At 49.2% G+C, this 24,118-nt stretch overlaps 1 protein-coding gene across 1 annotated transcript in view; it reads right to left on the reverse strand.

The window, feature by feature from the left end:
• Positions 1 to 11,571: 11,571 nt before the first annotated feature.
• TTI1 (TELO2 interacting protein 1) overlaps positions 11,572 to 24,118 on the reverse strand; it is a 28,938-nt gene continuing 16,391 nt past the window's right edge. Inside the window, exon 8 of the mRNA XM_083744158.1 lies at positions 11,572 to 12,320. Coding sequence (XP_083600284.1) covers positions 12,101 to 12,320 — 220 coding nt within the window. The 3' untranslated portion in view covers positions 11,572 to 12,100. The remainder of the gene's footprint in view (positions 12,321 to 24,118) is intronic.

The raw sequence follows: 24,118 nt of genomic DNA on the forward strand, positions 1-24,118 counted from the left end.
CCATTCCTTGTCTTCCTGGGGAAAAGGTGGCAAGTGGGAGTTCAGTCCTGGGCCCGTTGTTGTTCAACATCTTTAGAAACAACTTGGATGAAGGAATTAAGGGAATTCTCATGAAATTTGCAGATGACGCCAAATTGGGAAGGTTAGCAATGCTGTAGAAGACACAACTGGGATTTAAGGTGATCTTAACAGATTGGAAAACTGGGCCTAAACTAAAGGAATGAATTTCAATAGGGACAAATGTCAGGTTCTGCACCTAGGCAGGAAGAACCAGATACAACAATACAGTGGAACCTCGGGTTAAGAACTTAATTTGTTCTGGAGGTCCGTTCTTAACCTGAAACTGTTCTTAACCTGAAGCACCGCTTTAGCTAATGGGGCCTCCCGCTGCCGCTGCACAATTTCTGTTCTCATTCTGAAGCAAAGTTCTTAACCCGAGGTACTATTTCTGGTTTAGTGGAGTCCGTAACCTGAAGTGTCTGTAACCCGAGGTATCACTGTATAGGATGGGGGACACCTGGGTTACTAGCAGTACATGTGAAAAGGATCTAGCTTTGCTGTGGTTTTATATGTTGCAAGCCACCCAGAGCGGCTGGGGAAACCCAGAAAGATGAGTGGGGTATAAATGACAAAATCATCATCATCATATATCTCAAAGGCTGTCCCATAAAAGATGAAGCAAGCTTCTTTTCTCCTGCTCTGGAGGGTAGGACTCGAACCAGTGACTTCAAGTTACAAGAAAGGAGATTCTGACTTAACATTAGGAAGAACTTTCTGACAGTAAGAGCTGTTTTGACAGGTTGTGGACTCCTCTCCTTCCTTGGAAATTTTTAAGCAGAGGTTGGATGGTCATTTGTCATGTATGATCTAGTTGAGGTTCCTGCATTGCAGGGGGTTGGACTAGATGACCTTTGGATACATTCCAACTCTACAATAGATAGATAGATAGATACAGTCATACCTCAGGTTGAATGTGTTTCAGGTTGAGTGCTTTCGGGTTGCGCTCCGGAGCAAACCGGAAGTAACGGCGCCCGTTACCTCCGGGTTTCACCTCTCGCTCATGTGCGGACGCTCAAAATGACGTCACGCGCATGCGCAGAAGCGGCAAAACTCGACCCGCGCAGACGCACCGTCGCATCTTACGTTCCATACAGGACGCAAACAGGGCTCCAGAATGGATCCCGTTTGCTTCCCGAGGTACTACTGTAGATCAATAGATCGATAGATGATGATGATAGATAGATGATAGATAGATAGATAGATGATAGATAGATAGATAGATAGATGATAGATAGATGATAGATAGATATAGATGATAGAGATAGATAGATAGATAGATAGATATAGATAGATAGATATAGATGATAGATAGGGATAGATAGATAGATAGATAAATAGATGATAGATAGATAGATGATAGATAGATAGATAGATAGATAGATAGATAGATAGATGATAGATAGATAGATAGATAGATAGATAGATAGATAGATAGATAGATAGATAGATGATAGATAGATAGATATAGATGATAGATAGAGATAGATAAATAGATGATAGATAGATAGATAGATGATAGATAGATAGATAGATAGATAGATAGATAGATAGATAGATAGATATAGATGATAGATAGAGATATAGATAGATAGATAGATAGATAGATAGATAGATAGATAGATAGATAGATAGATAGATAGATATCGATGATAGATAGACTATCTATCTGAGAGATGGATAGAACTGTAAATGGACATCCAGTTAAGGATACAAAAGAATTTAAACAGTGGCCCTGCATATCAAGGGGCGCCCTGAGATGACCCCTACCCACCGTGACCCCTACAAGGCCCCCCTTTCTGCTCCCCTTGACACCTCTTTTATAGACTTGTGACCCAGCTTAACCGTCCCATCAAGGCATTGATTTTCCCACCTCTGGCTCCCCTGCCCAGGTTATGGCCCTCTTTGCACAGGAAACAAGATGTTTCTCTAAGTTTATGGCGCCATTAGAAATTCTCTGGGAAGCTTGAAGGCTGCAGGCAAGATGGTTCATGTTCCCATTTTTATGGTGGTGTCTGGCTGGGAGGACGAGGGCAGCGGGGGGAGGGGGCAGAAGTGACTCAAGAGCTTCGTTATCACCTTGGCTTTATTATAGGCAGAGTAAATTGCTTTTGTTTGAAGCGGCATAATGGTCAGAAAAGTGACTGTGTGGAAATGACATTTTCACGCTGCCTATTTATTCTCAGCTAGTGCTTTGCATATTAAGTTTGCTCCATTTGCAAACCAAAAAAGAATCAAAGCTTTGCAGTGGATTTTTAAAGGCATCCCTCAGCTGCCAGCTTGCAAGCTTCTGCTTCTTGCTTCAAAATAGAACCTGAAGGTTGGATGGCTCTGCAGAGTTTTTTGGGAGGGGGTTGTAATCTTTTTTTTGGGGGGGGGGGTTCCTTGAGTTTCCTTCCACCTGCTCTGCCACCTATAGCCTACCCAAGTTCCAGGGAACAGGATGGATCCCTCAGGAAGAAAGCAGTATGTGGGGGACCTTCTCTCCCGATCCTGGGTCCAGCCACCTCCCTGGCCAAAGTGAGCTCAATGTGACTTTTCCCGCCCCCTTAAGCACATTTAAATTTGGTCTCATTCACACCCTGCCCAACACTTTGTGTCTTGTTTTGTGATGAGCAAAGCTGAGCTGGAACTCGTTTCTTGGAAGAGTTGGCCAACTAGTACGCAGGCTGAGACCCTCCCTGCCCACGGACTGTCTCGCCAGAGTGGTGCATGCTCTGGTTATCTCCCGCTTGGACTACTGCAATGCGCTCTACATGGAGCTACCTTTGAAGGTGACCTGGAAACTGCAACTAATCCAGAATGCGGCAGCTAGACTGGTGACTGGGAACGGCTACTGAGCATATAACACCGGTCTTGAAAGACCTACACTGGCTCCCAGTACCTTTCCAAGCACAATTCAAAATGTTGGTGCTGACCTTTAAAGTCCTAAATGGCCTCGGTCCAGTATACCTGAAGGAGCGTCTCCACCCCCATCATCCAGCCACTGAGATCCAGCACTGAGGGCCTTCTGGCGGTTCCCTCACTGCGAGAAGCGAGGTTACAGGGAACCAGGCAGAGGGCCTTCTCAGTGGTGGCGCCTGCCCTGTGGAACGCCCTCCCACCAGATGTCAAAGAGAAAAACAACTACCAAACTTTTAGAAGACATCTGAAGGCAGCCCTCTTTAGGGAAACTTTTAATGTTTGATGGATTACTGTATTTTAATATTTTGTTGGAAGCCGCCCAGAGTGGCTGGGGAAGCCCAGCCAGATGGGCGGGGTATAAATAATAAATTATTATATTATTTAGATGTCTTTACATGAGGATTGGACAAATTCATGGCGGAGGAGAGGACTATCGAGGGCTTCTTCTGAGTACCACTTTGGGATGGTTTCTGGGACGCAGGTGGCGCTGTGGGTTAAAGCCTCAGCGCCTAGGACTTGCCGATCGAAAGGTCGGCGGTTCGAATCCCTGCGGCGGGGTGCGCTCCCGCTGCTCGGTCCCAGCGCCTGCCAACCTAGCAGTTCGAAAGCACCTCCGGGTGCAAGTAGATAAATAGGGACCGCTTACCAGCGGGAAGGTAAACGGCGTTTCCGTGTGCGGCTCTGGCTCGCCAGAGCAGCGATGTCACGCTGGCCACGTGACCCGGAAGTGTCTCCGGACAGCGCTGGCCCCTGGCCTCTTAAGTGAGATGGGCGCACAACCCCAGAGTCTGTCAAGACTGGCCCGTACGGGCAGGGGTACCTTTACCTTTACCTATGGGACGCAATTCATAAATGGAAGTCCTTCAGGAAGCTCCAAGTTAAACTGTGATGGAAATCTCTCCCAAAGGAGGCCGTGATGGCCAAAAACTTGGCTGGTTTTGAAAGAGGATTGGGCCAATTCATGGAGGAGGAGAGGGCTACCCAAGGCTACCTGTCACGGTCTGGTTCACGGGTGATCAAAGTCCTGGCAGGGGACGTCGGGTCTGGGGGCAAGATGTCCAGAAGCCAGGAGTCAGGAAGCCAAGAGTCTGAAGGTCAGAGAGCTGTGAGTCAAGAAGCCAAGGGTCTGAGGATCAAGAAGCAAGGAGTCAAGAAGTCAGGGGTCAGAGGTCAAGAAGCAAAGAGTCATGAAGTCAGTGGTCCAAGGATCAAGAAGCAGGGAGTCATGAAGTCAGGGGTCCAACGATCAAGAAGCAAGGAGTCATGAAGTCAGGGGTCCAAGGATCAAGAAGCAAGGGGTCAAGAAGTCAGGGGTCCAAGGATCAAGAAGCAAGGAGTCATGAAGTCAGGGGTCCAAGGATCAAGAAGCAAGGGGTCAAACGCAGCAAGGCAGGGAACGTGTTGCTGTGGCAAAGAGCCGAAGGGAAATGCTGACCTTATATCCCTTCCCGGCTCTTGCCACCAGATGCTGTGAGTTACCAATCAGCCTCACCTGTGCGGCCGTGCCGTGCCTCTTCAGAACAAACTTGGGAAGGCCCCAGTCCTGCAAAGTCCTATTGGTCACAGGGCCTGGCTCCTGCACGCACACCTGACACTACCCTACCAGCCCATCTAGTCCAGCATCTGGTTCTCAAAGTGGCCAATCAGATGCTTCTTCCCACAAGCAGAAACTGAGCACAAGAGCATCCCTCTCCCCTCCTGCGGTTTCCAACATCTGGGATTCAGGAGCATCACTGGCTCCAGCTGTGGAGGGCGCAGCAGAGCCATTGTGGCAATAACACAAATACAAGATGAGAGGCACAAATACAAGATGGGCGACACCTGGCTTGAGAGCAGTACATGTGAAAAGGATCTAGGAGTCTTGGTTGACCACAAACTTGACACAAGCCAACAGTGTGACGCAGCAGCTAAAAAAGCCAATGCAATTCTGGGCTGCATCAATAGGAGTATAGCATCTAGATCAAGGGAAGTAATAGTGCCACTGTATTCTGCTCTGGTCAGACCTCACCTGGATTACTGTGTCCAATTCTGGGCACCACAGTTCAAGAAGGACACTGACAAACTGGAACGTGTCCAGAGGAGGGCAACCAAAATGGTCAAAGGCCTGGAAACGATGCCTTATGAGGAACGGCTAAGGGAGCTGGGCATGTTTAGCCTGGAGAAGAGGAGGTTAAGGGGTGATATGATAGCCATGTTCAAATATATAAAAGGATGTCACATAGAGGAGGGAGAAAGGTTGTTTTCTGCTGCTCCAGAGAAGCGGACACGGAGCAATGGTTCCAAACTACAAGAAAAAAGATTCCACCTAAACATTAGGAAGAACTTCCTGACAGTAAGAGCTGTTCGACAGTGGAATTTGCTGCCAAGGAGTGTGGTGGAGTCTCCTTCTTTGGAGGTCTTTAAGCAGAGGCTTGACAACCATATGTCAGGAGTGCTCTGATGGTGTTTCCTGCTTGGCAGGGGGTTGGATTCAATGGCCCTTGTGGTCTCTTCCAATTCTATGATTCTATGATTCCATGGAGAACCCTCTCCTCCTCCATGAATTCGCCAAATCTTCTTCCAAAGCCATCCAACTTGGTGGCCATCACGGCCTCATGAGGGAGGGAGTTCCACAGCTCAACTGCTCACTGTGTGAAGAGTGGGAATGTTCAGGGTGGCAGGAGACAATATATTGTTTATTAATATCCTTCCTAACTTGCACTAGCAAGTTCCTTTAGCAGAGTTTACATTCCCCTTTGCATGCACAGCAGATAGCTGGTTGCAGGCTCGTGTGAGCCTCTCACTGTTATACAATTCAGTCTGTCTCAGATTAAATTGTATGTTGTTGATAAACTCCATTTAATCCCTTTTAAAAGAATAAAGACACAAACAATGTTAATAAGATTAGTTTTAATAAGGTTAGGATTTATGTTTTTTTGTTTGTGTGTTTAAAAATTTGGTGGAAAATTTAAAAAAAATGGGGGGGGGGAATAAAATAATAAGGGCACGACACTTCTATTCAAAGTCAATAAAAGAAGTTTACTCAGTTGGATTCCTGAAGACAGACATAGATACAAATATGTACACATGGATCTACCCCATATGGGGGAATAATCCCAGTGCTTCTGCTAGCTGAAATGCTAGCAGAGCAGTCCTAGTTAAAAAACTGCTCCAACAATGGAGGAAGTCAGAAAGATTGGCAGCATGCCTTGTCCTATTGTTACCTGGACAGGTAAGGTCAAGCCCACCTCTAGCCACATGCAGAGGAAGGATGCTCCAGCCCAGGAGGAAACACATGTCTTCTCTAGGAAAACAAGGAATGTTGTGTTTGACTGCTCCCAGTGGATTACATCCTACTTGAAAGACTCTTTTATCTGCCTGAATTGTCCAACATTCAGCATCATTAGATGCAGGTGAGTTTTAGCGTTATGAGAAAGTGGAGCAGGGTGTCCCGTTTTACCCTGCTGGCACCCCTACCCCCACCTACCTGCCTCTGCTCCCACTGATGGAGAAGTTGTGCTGCCATAGGCACCCATTTGGGACAAGGTCACGCTGATTTGGTTTGAGATCTTGCCCGAAACGGACCCCACCTTGCCCCCTGGGGTGGTTCTGCAGCCTGAAGCAGTGGCCTCACCCTGCCTAACTGGCTGGCTCTGTGAGAAAGGGAGGAAAACATTAATTTGCCCCCTTTCTCCAGCGCCACGGAGAGGTGGCTGCTTGTCCCCGCAGCTACCTTGAGTACGAACGCCCAGTGTGAACTGCCTCATTCATTCAGGTGACATTATCCTTTTTCTTCTCTTCTGGATCACAGCCCTGGATTCAATTTATCGGAAGCGGCCCTCCCCGGGAAAGGCAGCTGATCCATTTGCTGAAGAACAGAAGACAAGAGCCCGTGCCCCTCCCCTCGACCTTCTCCCGGGAATCCTGACACGCGGAGAGGCTTTGATGCTCTAATGTCTCTTTTATTCCCTAACAAACGACACCAGAAAAATCTACCTTTCCTCTGACAGCTGCTTCATCTGTAGCGCTGTAAACCTTGCTCTGTAATCAATAGATGTGATGTGGACAAGCCTCACCTTTTATGCTAAAGCCCTTAATGGGCCAAGAAGGAGGAGAGATGCCCAGGGGGACCCAGAAATCAAATACAGGGAGATAGAGAGAGAAAAAAGAGTCTGCTTGCTCCATTTTTTTTAATGCCACCAGGCCTGTTTTCCACCTTCATTGAGGAACTAACTAGACATTCCTGCTGCTCCATCTCTTTCCCTCCCTCTTGTACCATCGAAACACAACAAATGAGGATATTGCAGAGTTGGGAGGGGTTCGGAAAAGGGCTGCCAGAAGTGATCAAGGAGGTGGAGAGACTCCCCCAGAAGGAAAAAGGGTCAGCATGTGGGAATTTTTTTAGTTTAGAGAAAATAATAATAATTTATTATTTATACCCCACCCATCCGACTGGGTCTCCCCAGCCACTCTGGGCAGCTTCCAACCAAATATCAAAAACAAGACAGCGTCAAACATTAAAAACACCCTTGGCCTTCGGACCATCTTTCCACTCTTCATGAAGTCCCCCAAGAAAATTAAGAAGGTTGGGACCTCAGAGAAGGAGCACGAAGGTAGGACATTAATTATTATTATTATTATTATTATTATTATTATTATTATTATTATTAATACCCCGCCCATCTGACTGAGTTTCCCCAGCCACTCTGGGCAGCTTCCAACAAAATATTAAAATACTATAATGCATCAAACATTAAAAGCTTCCCTAAACAGGGTTGCCTTCAGGTGTCTTTTAAAAGTCAAATAGTTGTTTACTGCCTTGACATCTGCTGGGAGGGTTTTCCACAGGGCAGGCGCCACCACCGAGAAGGCCCTCTGCCTGGTTCCCTGTAACTTGGCTTCTTGCAGCGAGGGAACCGCCAGAAGGCCCTCGGAGCTGGATCTCAGTGTCTGGGCTGAATGATGGGGGTGGAGACGCTCCTTCAGGTATACAGGACCAAGGCCGTTTAGGGCTTTAAAGGTCAGCACCAACACTTTGAATTGTGCTCAGAAAAATCCTGGGAGCCAATGTAGGTCTCTCAGGACTGGTGTTATATGGTCCCGGCAGCCACTCCCAGTCACCAGTCTAGCTGCCGCATTCTGGATTAATTGCAGTTTCCGACTCACCTTCAAAGGTAGCCTCATGTGGAGCACAAGTTAGAAGAGACTTGATAGAAGTTTTTACTGAAATAGTCAGATAGCAATATAGACCTGCTGCAACCCCCTCCCCCCAACTCTCTGAAAGAATGGCAGCCCCTCCTGCAACAGCCACTTTGCATTAACCCTGCATGCCATTCATGGCTGCAGAATAACGACTCCGACAGATCTACTATTTCGAAAGCAAGTCCAAGCATTTAATGGCAATGTTGTTAGAAAGAGTGGCATCCTATTTCTCTCTCTCCCCTGTGTTTAAAAAATCACACTATATTTTGAACGGTTCCACCAAGCAACGAGATTAATGGGTGACGGAGTTTGCAAAGATTGCCTGCGATAAATAATTGGTGGAGAAGCGAGGAGGCAGGTGGCAAAGTTCTGCATTGGGCTGCTCCTGGGTAACGGATCACTCTTTGCTTTGGGGTTCATCAGTCTCTTGAAAATCTACACAGGCAGGGTTTTTTGCCTCTCCAACTGAAGCAACCATGCATTTTCACCTCCTCACATTCCCAAAGAAGGGAGCACTGAATTTCCTTGGCCTGAGATGGTGCAGGATGGAAGGGGGAAGATATCTGCATTCTTTGCTTCAAGCAAACAAGGGCAGCATCTTAAAAAGCAGAGACATCACCTTGCCAACAAAGGTCTGTATAATTCAAGCTATGGTTTTCCCAGTAGTGATGTATGGGAGCTGGACCATAAAGAAGGCTGACTGCTGAAGAATGGATGCTTTTGAATTATGGTGCTGGAGGAGACTCTTGAGAGTCCCATGGACTGCAAGAAGATCAAACGTATCCATTCTTAAGGAAATCAGCCCTGAGTGCTCACTGGAAGGACAGATCCTGAATCTGAGGCTCCAAGACTTTGGCCACCTCATGAGAAGAGAAGACTCCCTGGAAAAGAACCTGATGTTGGGAAAGATGAAGGGCATAAGGAGAAGGGGACGACAGAGGGCGAGATGGCTGGACAGTGTTCTCGAAGCTACGAACATGAGTTTGACCAAACTGTGGGAGGCAGTGGAAGACAGGAGGGCTTGGCGTGCTCTGATCCATGGGGTCACAAAGAGGCGGACACAACTAAACGACTAAACAATAACAAGAAGGACAGATTCTGCATGAGCTCACTGCATGGTTGCAAAACTGCAACATTCCCTACACACCTGCACATGCTTTTGCCCTCTTGAAACCCAGCAGCCAAGATATTTGGCAAAACAAGGATTTCAGAAACCTGCAAGACTTTTTTTTAACCTACAGGAAAGTCAAGCATCCCTAAATAGAGCCCATCCAGACTCACCCGGAAAATCCACATTTCACATCACCGATTCATCCCCTTGCTAGTGCACACCTGAGTGGTTTATATTCGGACACGATTTCAGCCAGGGATTTTGGGGTGTCTTCTCCTTGCTTTCTACTATTTGCTCTTTCAAGCAGCCCTGCCACCTGCAGGAGCTGCTCCACTTCAAAAACGCCCTTGTCAAAAGAAGGAAAACATGGACAAAGGTGTCCAGGGAAAGATGGCAGAAGCCAAAGGCAAAGGACAACTTCCCGCCTGCTTGATCTGACTTCACTTCATTTGTAAGCCAGGAGGAACATGGCTGAGGACCAGGGGCGCCGACTTATAAAAAATATTGGGGGGGCCCATACTGGGGTCCTGCCCCGGGAAGTTTTCTAAGAGCCGCTCCCGGCCCGTTGCTGCTGCTGCCGCTGCCGCCCGCCTCGTGGCCCCCTCGCCAGCTGAGGGAGGGAGAGAGACCGAGAAGGAGAGAGATGCGTGGTGGGCAAGGCAAGTGCCCGCCGCGCCTCGCCTCCCACCGCCCCTCGTGCCGGCCGCCCCCTCCCCTCCCTTCCCCGCGCGCACGCGCTCGCTCACCCTCCTCACCCCAGCTCTTGGCCGTTCGCCCCAGGATCTCGCCGCTGTTGGGGTTGTAGATGAACCTCCGCCACTCGGCCATAGACTGGCTGAAGGGCTTCTCCTCCTCCTTGGCCAGAGAGAGAGAGAGAGAGAGGCTGGAAAGAGAGAGGGAGCTCGGCGGTTCGCGGGCGGCGGTTTTTCCCCTGCCGAAACAACAGTGGCTCCTCAGAACCGCTAAGTAACTCTCCCTCAGGCGCCCGGCGGGAGAGCAGAAGAGAGGAAAAGGAAAGAGGGGCTGGGCCAGTCGCACGCACCGAGCAAAACTACTCGCGCCGCCTCTTTTACTACCGTAATAATTATTTGTTTTAACTCATTACTGAATGTATTTTAAAAGGTAACTATCATCAAACAAGGAAAATAAAAAATACCAACATAATTTTGTGATTTTACAAAGCATAATATAACTACTGTATTTTTCGCTCTATAACACGCACCTGACCATAACACGCACATCGTTTTTAGAGGAGGAAAACAAGGGAAAAAAACATTCTGAATGAAACAGTGGATGTATCATTTTTGTGCTTCATGCTGTGGCCACAGACATGTGCTCTGATGGTGAATTTGGGCTGACCCAATGCAAAGATCCTGAGGATCCATGTGGATCCATGTTTTGTAACCACGTTTTTGCACCATTGCAGCCCCAGGCAACAGTGGGTGAGTGATTTTGGGGGGGCAGGCTGTAGCCATGGACATGCTATGTGCTCTGATGGTGAATTTGGGCTGACCCAATGCAAAGATCCTGAGGATCCATGTGGATCCATGTTTTGTAACCACGTTTTTGCACCATTGCAGCCCCAGGCAACAGTGGGTGCGTGATTTTGGGGGGGCAGGCTGTAGCCATGGACATGCTATGTGCTCTGATGGTGAATTTGGGCTGACCCAATGCAAAGATCCTGAGGATCCATGTGGATCCATGCTTTTTAACCACATTTTAAGTGGGGAGGGAAGGAAAAACACAGAAGGGACACGGAGCAGGAGAGGGGTGTGCAGAGAAGCAGCTGGCTAAGAATGCAGGAGAGGGGTATAACAGGAGGAGGGAGGAAAGGAAGGCAAAAGTTTTCCCTCACCTACCCACCCAAGTCAGCCAGCTCGCGCGCTCTCTCTCGCTCTCTCTCTCTCCCTCCTGTACGGAGCACAGAGACACACGCTGCTTTCCCTCTGCCTGGAGGGGAGGGGCTTTCCCTGCTCTTTATTCCGTTTGAGCAAACACAGCAAGGAAACAGAGCAGGGTGGGCAGTAAGACCCTGAGGCAGAATGCCGGAAAAATACGGTAATAATTTTCTTAAATTATTGGGGGGGCGGAGCCCCCCCAAATGAATTTTTGAGGGGGCTCGGGCCCCCTCAGGCCCCATGGAGTCAGCGCCTATGCTGAGGACCCCCCTCCCCCAAACAAATATGGTCAACATAGTGACTCGGGGCACCTGAATACTTTAATAACTTGGAGCAACAGGGGAACCTTGTCTTGTTTAACCATTATGTCTATACTATAGCTGCAGCCACTGCCACCTACGCAGCAAAACAGCCCTGTGGTTTATTTATTTTGGCTTTATTTCATGTCTGTATTTGTAGATGCACTGGGTAAACTGCCACACCAGATCCTGTTTCATAACCCTGCATTTTGCAGAATACTGCATAACCTTTTTTGAATCAATAAAAATGACCGGCAGAACAGGTGTCCCTTTTGGATTTTCCGTGGATCGGAGAAATTCCAGATTTAGAAGGAGAACTTTGAGGGCAGCGGCTGTTTCTGGTGAATGCCGTATGGACGAGGGGAAATCAAAGGACACAGAAGGGGTGCCTATTCCACATTCAGCCGGGGTGCGGATGGGCCGAGGTCCCTAGGAAGGTGCAGTCATCTCATGCTCAGAGGCTTCGCAGTCATGTTCTCTGGCCAGCTGAGACCTTCTCCCAAGGAGGTGCATCTCCAAGACTCCTCTTCAGAAACTGCACAATGCTGCCTGAGGATGTTCCCCCATCGACCCTCCTGTTCCCCTTCCTGCCACTGGACCCCCAGATTCTAGCAAAAGACTCCCGTCCCTCCAGGTTTCAAGGGTGTCTCTCAGGATGCAGCTGCCACCGCCGCCGCTCCTTCCCTCCCTTGCAGCTCGCCCAGCAGCCGCCCAACGTTGTCGGTGAACTCGCCCCGCTTCTTCTCCACCCCGGCCAGCTTCACGGGGTGCAGGCTGGGGTGGGGGGGCTCATAGGGGTGAGGGCACCAAACGTTGCTGAGGAAGAGCCAGACAGCATCCGGGTCCACCTGCATCAGGTGGAGGAAAACGCTGCGGAGACAAAAACAAAAGCAGGGAGGGGAAGCTGAGTCAATGGGAAGTCTAGAATCATAAAATCGCACGGTTGGAAGAAGACCGCCAAAGGTCATCTATTCCAACCCCCGCAATGCAGGAATCACAGCTCAAGAATCCCTGAAAGGTGGCCACCCAACTTCTGTTTAAAGACCTGTGAAGCAGAGTCCACCGTATCTTGTGGGAGTCAAAGACAGGCTCTTTGTCAATCCATTTTATTGTATGTGAACAGGATCCATGCGCGTGACGTCATTTTGAGTGTCTGTGCATGTGCAAGCGGCGAAACCCGGAAGTAAGGCGCTCCGGGTCACAGCGGAGCGTAACCTGAAAATGCTCAACCTGAAGCATATTTAACCTGAGGTATGACTGTACAGTGGTACCTTGGGTTACATACGCTTCAGGTTACAGATGCTTCAGGTTACAGACTCCGCTAACCCAGAAATAGTACCTCAGGTTAAGAACTTTGCTTCAGGATGAGAACAGAAATTGTGCTCCGGCGGCGCAGCAGCAGCAGGAGGCCCCATTAGCTAAAGCGGTGCTTCAGGTTAAGAACAGTTTCAGGTTAAGAACGGACCTCCAGAACAAATTAAGTACTTAACCCAAGGTACAGTGGTGCCTCGCAAGACGAAATTAATTCGTTCCGCAAGTTCTTTCGTCTTGCGAGTTTTTCGTCTTGCGAAGCACGGTTTCCCATAGGAATGCATTGAAAATCAATCAATGCGTTCCTATGGAAACCGCCTTCAGTCCAGGTCCGGGGACAGTCTGTCCCCCGACCTCTTCTGAAGGCTGGGGGGGGGGACAAGGGCTTTTCTTCCCACCCCCAGCATTTAAAAAAACTCTGGGACAGCAGAGGACTTCTCCGCTGTCCCGGGGTTTTTTAAAATGCTGGCGGGCGGCAGCGCTGCCGCCCACCAGCATTTTAAGATCGCCCCGGACAGCGGACTTCTCCGCTGTCCCGGGGCGATTTTAAAGCCCCCGGGAAGGCAGGCGGGGGGGGGAGCAAAGACTTTCGCCCCCCACCGGCCTTCAGAAGAGGTCCCTCTTCTGAAGGCCGGTGGGGGGCGAAAGTCTTTGCTCCCCCCCGCCGCCTGCCTTCAAAAGCCGTCCGGGAAAGCGGAGAAAGCGCTGCGTTTCTCTGCTCTCCCGGGAAGGCAGGCAGGGGGGAGAAAAGACTTTTGCCCCCCGCCGGCGTTCAGAAGAGGTCCAGGACCTCTTCTGAAGGCCGGTGGGGGGCGAAAGTCTTTGCTCCCGCCCGCCTGCCTTCAAAAGCCGTCCGGGAAAGCGGAGAAAGGCGCTGCATTTCTCCGCTCTCCCGGGAAGGCAGGCAGGGGGGAGCAAAGACTTTTGCCCCCCGCCGGCCTTCAGAAGAGGTCCTGGACCTCTTCTGAAGGCCGGTGGGGGGCGAAAGTCTTTGCTCCCCCCCGCCGCCTGCCTTCAAAAGCCGTCCGGGATAGCGGGAAGCGCTTCCCTGCTATCCCGGACTGCTTTTAAAATGCTGGCGGTGGGGAGCAAAGCCTTTCGGCCCCCCGCCGGCCTTCCTGGACCTCTTCTGAAGGCCGGAGGGGGGGGAAAGGCTTTGCTCCCCACCGCCAGCATTTAAAAGAGGTCCCCGGATATTTCCCTATGGGCTTTCTTCTTGCGAAGCAAGCCCATAGGGAAATTCGTCTTGCGAAGCGCCTCAAAAAACGGAAAACCCTTTCGTCTAGCGGGTTTTTCGTCTTGCGAGGCATTCGTCTTGCGGGGCACCACTGTACCACTGTATAGTCAAAGGCCTTTACAATGGGCGACAGAGAATAAAAGGAAAACATTCCTCTAAAACCATACAACGTAACCTGTAGCTGTTTACAACATAAAAAGAAATTTACAACATTAAAACTGGTGTGTAATATCTAGATGTTTACCTGCTAGGAGTTCAACGGTCACTTCCTGTGTGGATTGACCTGGAAGCCAATTAAGAACTGGCAATATAAATTTCCCTCTGGGCGTTGTCTACAGGGGGCAAGTCAGCAGACAGCCTGTGATGTCATCTACCTGATGGCATCTATGTATACATTTGCAATCCGTATGGGGAATTCCCCAATCCCTCCCCTCTAAATATGCTGAGGGCATCTGTTGGAATCTTAATTCTGCAAAGGCCCTGCATTGTGGGAAGGTCAGAGTCTCAAGGTGACAGGGCCTTGAGCGACTGGTCTTAATTTGGGGTACCAAGTAGAGTAACGGGTGGCAGTGATGGATGCTCTGTCCTGGTTGGCATCCTGATCAAAAATCCAGTTTCTAAGGCCACATGGGCTAAGGACTAAGGAGTTGTCCATTTGAAGATTATAAATCCTAAACTCATCTTGCCACTTTTGTGCTCAGCCCCCTGCCCTTAGTTGCTCTAACCAGCTGATCTTAAGGGTAAGATCCTCGAAGGCATTTAGCCTTCGCCAGTATCTCAGGCTAGATCAATTCAGGCTGCGAGGGGAGGTCGTTCCATGGCTGAATGGATCTAATAATACCGGATCCAGGATTTGGGGAACCCAGGCTCACCCCAGCCCCTACTAGACTTGGGTTAGCACAGCACTGAGGGTGCCGGATCTCTTTTCATTAACTCTGCTGATCACATCCACCTGAACAAGGGCTCCGCCCTCCTCAAATGCTGACTTGAGGCAACCTCTGAATAGACTAATCAGTCCAGCAAAGGTCTCCTTAATATGATGGAGAACCAACCCGGCTACTCCTCCCCAAAGCGTCAAGGAATTGCAAGGCACACGGCTATTTCTGAGCATCGATCGCTTAGCACAAGAACGCTTAGAAGAACGCTGTAAGAAGAGCCTGCAGGATCAGGCCAAGGGCCCATCGAGTCCAGTGTCCTGTCCCCACAGTGGCCCACCAAATGCCTCTTCTGAGAAACCTGCCCATCAATCAATACTTTATTGCGGTCCAAAGACCCACAAAACAATTTCAAAACAGGATACAGTAATACCTCGGGTTATAGCCGCTTCAGGTGGCGTTTTTTCGGGTTGCGGACCACCAAAACCCGGAAGTACCGGAATGGGTTACTTCCGGGTTTTGGTGGTCATGCATGCGCAGAAGTGCTAAACCACAGACGCGCAGATGCGGGTTGCGAACACTGCGGGTTGTGAACGTGCATCCCACACGGATCACGTTCGCAACCAGAGGTACCACTGTACAGTTAAAATGACCAGACAGATGGAAGAAACTAAGGCAGTCATTTTGTTTTATCTAGGGCATAATGATCTTTGTTTCTTATAACCTCCAAAAGAAACTTTGCCACAGCCAGTATAATATCATTGACCTGCCCGGCACGAGATCCCTCTCCCCTCCTATGGCTTCAGGAACTGGTTTTCAGAAGCACTGCTACCTCCAACTGCCGTTGATAGCCTTTCTTCCTCCATGAATTTGTCTCATCCTTTTTTAAAACCATCCAACTCAGTGCCCATCTCTGCCTCCTGCAGCAGGGAGTTCCATAGTTGAACTATGTGCTGTGAGAAGGACATCCTTTTATGCACCTCGGATCTTCCAACATACAGCGTCATTGTACGTCAGCCCCTACCATTACTGATGTATCGGGGCCTGTGATTTGTTCCCAGAGTCAAGACTCTTCCCTTGATTTAATTATGGGGTGTCAGAGTTTTTAGGGGGCTAACCAGGCTGGGATAGCTGGGATAGCAGGCTTGTTGGTTTTTGAAAGTCTGATGTAGATTTTTTTTCAATTTCGTTGTTCTGTATGGGACAATGACAATAAAGATCATCGTATCATATCGTAAAAAGGGAATCGCCAAATCGCATCATTCAGAATGATGGTCGGAGGTGGTTTCCCTCTCACATGGCTCTGCCCTCTTTCAGGCTTCCCCCAAATTCCTATTTTGGAGGCTCAGCGGGGTTTTTAATGGGTGCAAGGTGTGGCTTTTCATAATGACACAGCATTATTGCAGCAAATCGAGGCCAGGCTCACATCGCAGGCGAGGACAGTCTTGCCTTCCTAGTCCAGTCCCTGCAACGACTGGCTTGTCTTTCAAATCAAACAACTTCTTCTCTGTCCTCTCAACAAGAATTTTCTTCCTTTCTTTTGGACTGGGTGGCCGGAGACCATTTTTGCTCCGCAGTGATGGTTCCTTGCCAGCCTCTCTCCACCTAATCAATGGCAAAGGATGTTAATTCATCCTGGTTGCTTTGCAATCCATATGTTTGATCCTGGACGGCTGCGGAGAACACCAGCCCTGCCTCAACTCATTTGGAGCCCTGCCTCTAGACAAGGCCTCTTGTTTCTTCCCCACACCTTCCCCCCAAAAGACGGTTCTGGTTCACAGCACAGTCAGCACCCTGGAAATTGCAATGTGCTAAATAAGTGTTCTCCGCCTTAATGCTTATTTGCTGCGAGCCGAAGCCCTGGAAAAAACGAGAGAGTCCTGATTAAAGGCATTGCCACTTCCTATTTTAAACTTCCTTCATCAATACATTCCCACACGGAGGTGAATAGCTGTGGGTTCAGAGTTAGCTGCATTTTCAGAATGTGATTACATAAAGCAACTGGTTCAGAGATTAAATTTTTAAAAGGCTGTGAGAGAAAGAAGTAAATCTCTGGAAGGAATGTCTATCTATCTTACGCAAACATACCTTCTCTCTCTCTCTCTCTCTCTCTCTCTCTCTCTCTCACACACACACACACACACACACACTTAGCTTAACACCTGAGATGACATTATGATCTCTTCCTAAACTTGCTCTATTAAAAGTAGGAATTGCACATACACAAAATTCAAAGTGTGACGTTGCTGCTGAGATTCCCCAACCTGGTGCTCTCCACTGGTACGCAAGATGAGACCCTACCTGCCAGCGGACTGTCTCGCCAGAGTGGTGCATGCTCTGGTTATCTTCCGCTTGGACTACTGCAATGCGCTCTACGGGGGGCTGCCTTTGAAGGTGACCCGGAAACTGCAATTAATCCAGAATGCAGCAGCTAGACTGGTGACTGAGGGTGGCCGACGAGACCACATAACACTGGTCCTGAGAGATCTGCACAATTCAAAGTGTTGGTGCTGACCTTTAAAGCCCTAAACAGCCTCGGTCCAGTATACCTGAAGGAGCGTATCCACGCCCATTGTTCTGCCCGGACACTGAGGTCCAGCGCCGAGGGCCTTCTGGTGGTTCCCTCGCTGCAAGAAGCCAAGCTACAGGGAACCAGACAGAGGACCTTCTCGGTAGTGGCACCCGCCCTGTGGAACACCCTCCCTTCAGATGTGAAGGAAATAAGTAGCTATCTTATCTTTAAAAGACATCTGAAGGCAGCTATCTGAAGGGAAGTTTTTAATATTTAATACTGTATTGTTTTTAACACTCGATTGGGAGCCGCCCAGAGCAGCTGGGGAAGCTCAGCTAGATGGGTGGGGTATAAATAATAAATTATTATTATTATTATTATTTTCTTCATTTGGACTCTAGCTTCTTCCATCAGCCCCAGCCACCACAGTCATGCTGGCTTGGGGAATGATGGGAATTGTAGTCCAAAGGCAACTGGGGGACCCCAGTTTGGGAAAGGCCGACCTAGCTGATGTCAACAGAGCAGTTCCTTTCCTTCTCTCTCTCTCCTTCTCACAGAATTTTGCAAGCAGTTTCATTGTGCAGCCTCCCTTCTCACTGACTTATAAATCTTGCCATTGCTGCTGCTTTTCTATGGGACTTCGTCCTCCAACGCAGATATCAGATACAGAAGCCAATGCACATGGTGGGGGTTATGGAGGGACCTGGCAACTATAAATCATGCTTTTATCTTTAAAAGCCCACTCAAAATTGCGAGAATATAATCAAAGAAATGAGGCAGGCACTCCACCTCGAGAGAAAGTTTTAAGAACTTTCCGAAAAGGTTTGCAGTCTGCTGGTCATGCTGAGCTCAAGAGGCAATGAGTTCCAAAGGCGTGGGAGCAGCTGTTGCAGAAAATGCCCTCTGATTGGCCGAAACACCAGTAAATTTGGTGTGGTTGTTCTACTGTTACTTTGCTACAAATTGCCTTAATCAGGATTGAAAAATTTAAACAGCTTAAATTGAAATGTGTTTATGTACTTAAAGCCTAGATTGTTTTGGTGTCTGAAGTCATTCTGAGCGAGCCAAATTGCTGATTTTTGTCATTTTTGAATTTACTGACACGCTCTGTACAGCGGTATCTCCAACGCTCCGTATTTTGATGCTTGGAATGTCTGCTGTAATATGATTTGGCCACAGCTCATTGTGGGAAAGCAGAATATAAGTGAATCAAATCAAATTGATGAAGCAACTTAGCTCCAAAGCACGGCACCGACTAGGCAGCCCAAGCCGGACCCCCCAAACCTGTGTGATTCCCCTGGCAGATTTCTGTGGCTTTTCTCCAGGCGAATCAATCCAGAATTACCCTCCCAGAGGTGGGCAGTTTGACAACCACTGGCCTCCTCTAGAGCCGCTGCAGGAAACTGGGCAAACACCAAAGACTTGGCTGCAGGCAGAGAAGGCCTCTGGAGATGAAACCGGTCTCTCCTTCTCTCTCTTTTTAATGGATCTGCGTGGCTTTTTCAACTTCTTGTTTGTACCAGGCAAGGCACCACCCAGCTCAGCCGCTTCCTGGCCTCTTTGCGGCAGGTGTGTTTGCGCTGTGCCCACTGAGACGACCTCCGAGGCTGGAATTAGATGCTCTCCGCAGCCAAGCCACCGCTCTTGAAACCAAGAGAGGCTCTTCAGGTCTGATTGGGATTCAGCAGAGCCCTTTCCTAGAGGGATAATCGCAGCACTTCTTCCGTGGCCTAGGAAACGGCTGGCAGACCTGGAGAAATCCATCCTCTTGGGCGAGGAACCGCGCAGGAGGACCAGACGCGCTCCACAACGAATGGTGTTTATTCATTGAGTACAGAGGCAGCGTGGCACAGCAGTTAGAGTGCTGGACTAGGACCCACTTGACCGGGGTTGGAGTCCACCGCTGGGCCACGAAGTTCACTGGCTGTGACCTTGCAGGCCAAGCGCTTGCTCTCAGCCTAACCTGCCTCACAGGGTTGTTGTTGTTGTTGTGAGGATAAAATGAGGAAGAGGAGAGGTATGCATGTCACCTCAAACTCCATGGAGGCGATAAATGAAATAGTGGTACCTCTGGATATGAACAGGATCCGTTCTGGAGCCCTGTTCGCATCTTGAAGCGAACGCAACCCGCGTCTGCGCAGGTTGCAATTTGCCACTTCTGCGCATGCACATGACGTCGTTTTGAGCCTCTGCACATGGGGCGAAACCCGGAAGTAGCGCCTTCCGTTACTTCCGGGTCGCCACGGAGCGCAGCCTGAAAACACTCAACCTGAAGCAACTTCAACCCGAGGTATGACTGTAGATGAAATGAAATGGATAATAAAATAATAAAATAAAATAAAAGGCAGAGATGGGATCCTGCAGGAAATAGAAAAGTACTACAATGCCTTAGGATGTACAAAGAGGGCAACTCTGGGATTCCCCAGTCCCAAAGGAAGAGATGAAGGGGTCCCGTGATGCAGCCCATTACGCCTTCCAAGGTGGCGAATGCCCCTTCCTTGGAGGTTTTTATTTTTTTGTTGAAAAGTTTTTATTGTTAAAATAATTCAGCATTAATGCACATATATTGCACATATACAAGCATACAAACATACATTTCATACAATCCTTAAAAATGTTCAAGCATACCTACACTCGATCCCCACCCAACCTTTTTTTAAAAACCTCCAAGGATTATCTGTGGGATTATCCCTGGAGGTTTTTAAAGGGAGATTGGGTGGGGATTCCCTGCATCGCAGGGGGTTGGACTAGATGGCCCCTGGGTGTCCTCTGCCAACCCTGCAGCGCTATGATTCACAGATGCTCCATCCCATCCCTGTCCCTCGTCCCAATCCTGTGCCTACAAAACGATGCCAAGAGCTTGGCTGTCGTCACGCCACCCTTTGCACCTGAGAAACTCCACCAGGGACTCCTTGCTTGCTTGTTCTGCAGCCCTGACTGATACGCACAGCCTGCCTTGCCTGGGCAGCAACAGAGCCCACCAGGCACTGAACGCCATCCGGCAACCTAATCCCACCTGAATCCCACCGGGCGGCAGCGGCCAGAGTCAACAGACGCACGAAGCTGCCTCGCACCGAGCTAAACAGCCAGTCTGGCACCCTCGGGCTGGCAAGCGCTCCCCACAGCCGCTGGCAAAAGCCCCCCTTCCCCAGTCCTCCTGCCAGGGATCTTTTAATGGGAAATGTTGGGGACTGAACCAGGACCTCCAAGCCGGCAGAGCTTGGGCACAGCTGCTACGAGTCCTCACTAAGCCACGTCCAATGATGCTGGAAGATTCAGGGCGGTTAAAATACAAGTTCCTTCTTCACAAGTTCCTTCTTCATTTTGCCCGCCTGTGCATGCGCGAGCGGCGAAACCCAGAAGCAACGTGCTCCATTGCTTCTGGGTCACTGCGGAGCACAACCTGCAAATACTTATCCTGAAGCATATTTATCCCGAGGTATGACTGTATATGACATAGGCACTCTCTGCAAAACCAAATAAACAGAAATCTTACAAATCTCTGAAAGTCACAAGATATGCGCTCTTGATGGATTCTCTTGAAAACATAGATCCAAATAAAGTCTCTGAAAGTCTTTGCAGACTATGCAAGTCTCTGAAAAAAGACTTACAAGACTTCTTTTATTTGTTATTTTGTTTTCATACTGTTTAATGTTCTGTATAGATTATAATATAAAGAGTTTATATTGACATTGCATTGTTGTACTTGGTACATTGTTGCCTTGGATATTACTGATAATTGTTTGCAATTGTTTAATTGTTTGGTTACTTGCCTTCCCCAGCCTGGCATGGCAGATGCATTCCTGACCCCTTCCGTCAGGTGCCTCCACAGCCTGACCTTGGGTGACCCACCCTCCACGCCATGACCCTTCTCCTCTTGGGCCGAGATTCTCCCCTGGCGGTCCAGAGGGCTGTGCAGCTTAAGGAGCAAATTGACTCCTGTAATTATATATATATATGAATTTACTCCAGCAGTTTCCAAGCAACCTCCGTTTCCATGGCGAAAGATGCCCGGGTTAATCCAAGCAGACATGCTCGCCTTTGTATTTGCTTTACTCAAGTGCGGCTTATTGATTTTTACTTTGTTTTTAAGCTTTCGCTTGGCAGGGCTCTGCACCAGAGCTTGCAACTTGGCAGATGCAGATGGGGATGTGGGGAATGAAAGCAGCCCAAGCCAGGAGCACGGAGAGGCGCCTGTTTAACCGTGGCGAGAAACGGCTCGGAATCGCTGGCTTGTGCAAACCCGCCGGGTCTGCGCTGAACAGAGCTGGGGCGTCTCGATGGGTTTGGCTCGTCCGGGCAAGTTGGAAGCAGGCTGCTCAGCGCAGAAGCTTCTCTGCGGTGTGAAGAGGCCGATCTGCTTTGCAAAAAGGCTGCTGTCGGTGCCCTGGCCTTTCCAAGAATAACCTTTTGGGCGCAGGCTGGGGGGTGGGTGTGCAGGAATCTGCGCCCTGCAGCTGATGGTGAAGGACATAGGAAGAGCTTGCTGGATCCGGCCAGTGCCCCACCTAGGCCATCATTCTGGTATCACAGTGAAGTACAGGATCAGGTTTAAGGTACTGGTTTTAACCTTTAAAGCCATATATGGCCTAGGACCCTTGTACCCAAGGGACCGCCTTTCCTGATATGTCTCACGGAGCACCTTATGGTCTTCAAACAAAAACATCTTGGAGGTCCCGGGCCACAGGGAAGTTAGGCTGGCCTCAACCAGAGCCAGGGCTTTTTCGGCTGTGGCTCCGATCTGGTGGAAGGCTCTGTCACAAGAGACTAGGGCCCTGCGGGATTTGACATCTTTCCGCAAGGCCTGCAGGACAGAGCTGTTCCGCCTGGCCTTTGGCCAAGGCACAGTCTGACCCCCTCCTTCGGTAATCCTCACAGATCTATCGCCCTATGGTTGCCATTAATTTGATTCTGAATTGATTTTAGAATGAGATGATTTTAGAATGTATTTCAATTAATTATGATTTTATGGAAACTGTGTTATTTTTACTGTTGTTAGCCGCTCTGAGCCCAGCTTCGGCTGGGGAGGGCGGGATATAAATAAAATTTTATTATTACTATTTTTATTAAGAAGGACTTCCTTTGATCTGTCCTGAGTCTTCCAACATCAACTTGGATGTTTGTGTGTTATGAGACAGGGAGAAAAAAAATTCTCTACCCACTTTGTCCATGAAGAAAGGTTGCAGCATCTGGGGCCTTTTTTAAAGTTTAGAGTAACAAGCGACATTATAGAACTTTATAAAATGGTGCATGGCGTTTTAAAAAAGCAGATTGGAAGGGACCCACAAAGGCCATCTAGCCCAACCCCCCCCCCCCACAATGCTGGAATCTCAGTTAAAGCATCCATGGCAGATGGCCACCCTACCTCTGCTTAAAAACCTCCAGCGAAGGAGTGTCCAGCACCTTCCAGGGGAGTCTGTTCCACTGTTGGGCAGCTCTTACGCTCAGAAAATTCTTCCTAATGTTGAATCAGGATCTCCTTCCTTGTAACTTGAATCCCTTGGTTCGGGCCCTCCCTTCTGGAGCAGCAGAAAGCAAGCTGCCTCCCTCTTCCATGCGACAGCCCTTCAGATCTCTGAAGGTGGGCTATTGCATCTTCTCTCCGTCTTCTGTTTGACAGGGAGGACTCAGGCTGGGCGTCCCTCTGGGAAGGGAGAGGCTCACGTAACTTGAATTGAAGCTTGCAGAAACTTTGGAGATGGGAAAGGTCTTTCGCTCCCACTGAGGCAGAGCAAGGACCCTCAGCGCTTGCCCCCGCCCCCAGGGCATTTTGGCCTTGGTTGTGTTAGGATATCGATGTTCCGTTCTGCCTTAAGAGGAACAGATATGTGGAGTTGTTGTATGTCACCTGTCTGTTTACTTCCAGCCTGCTGGGAACATCCGTTGTATATTGCTTTGGCTGTGCTGCTTGTTTGCTTGGACACGAAGGGAAGCAGACATGTTTCTCCTTTGTTCCTGAACTATGCTGAATAAATGCCTGTAAATAATGCTTACACATGTCTCTGTCCGCCACTTCCCTTGTGAAGATTTGTTCACTCTGCTGATAAGAGCGTGCTCAGCTTCTGAAGGTTTCGGAGGCTCGAGTCACTGATGGATGCTGTTCCAAAACCGGAGTTCGCCTGGCTGCCGGCTGGAGTCACCTGGGGGCTGCCAAATGCCCCCTTGTTCCCAGCAGCATCCCAACAGGTTGGAGCCCTATCAAGAGAACCACTGGTGCTTCTTCTGCTATTAATGTGAGTTGACTGGGGGTTTCTTTCCTCCTCCAAATTTCCTTGACTAAACATGTATTAAGAAGCCATGCCACAGGGACACGGGTGGCACTGTGGGTTAAGCCACAGAGCCTAGGGCTTGCTGATCAGAAGGTCGGTGGTTCAAATCCCCGTGACGGGGTGAGCTCCCGTTGCTCAGTCCCTGCTCCTGCCAACCTAGCAGTTCAAAAGCACGTCAAAGTGCAAGTAGATAAATAGGTACCGCTCCAGCGGGAAGGTAAACGGCGTTTCCGTGCGCTGCTCTGGTTTGCCAGAAGCGTCTTAATCATGCTGGCCACGTGACCCAGAAGCTGTATGCCGGCTCCCTCGGCCAGGAAAGTGAGATGAGCGCCGCAACCCCCGAGTTGTCCTTGACTAGACCTAATGGTCAGAGGTCCCTTCATCTTTACCTAAGAAGCCACGACGGCAACGGAGGGTCTGGCCCTTTTCCAGGATTTGCCAAGCGGTCGAGAGAAATGGGTTTG

The sequence above is a fragment of the Podarcis gaigeae genome (genome assembly GCF_964106915.1).
Source record: "Podarcis gaigeae genome assembly, chromosome: 6".
Taxonomy (NCBI): Eukaryota; Metazoa; Chordata; class Lepidosauria; order Squamata; family Lacertidae; genus Podarcis; species Podarcis gaigeae.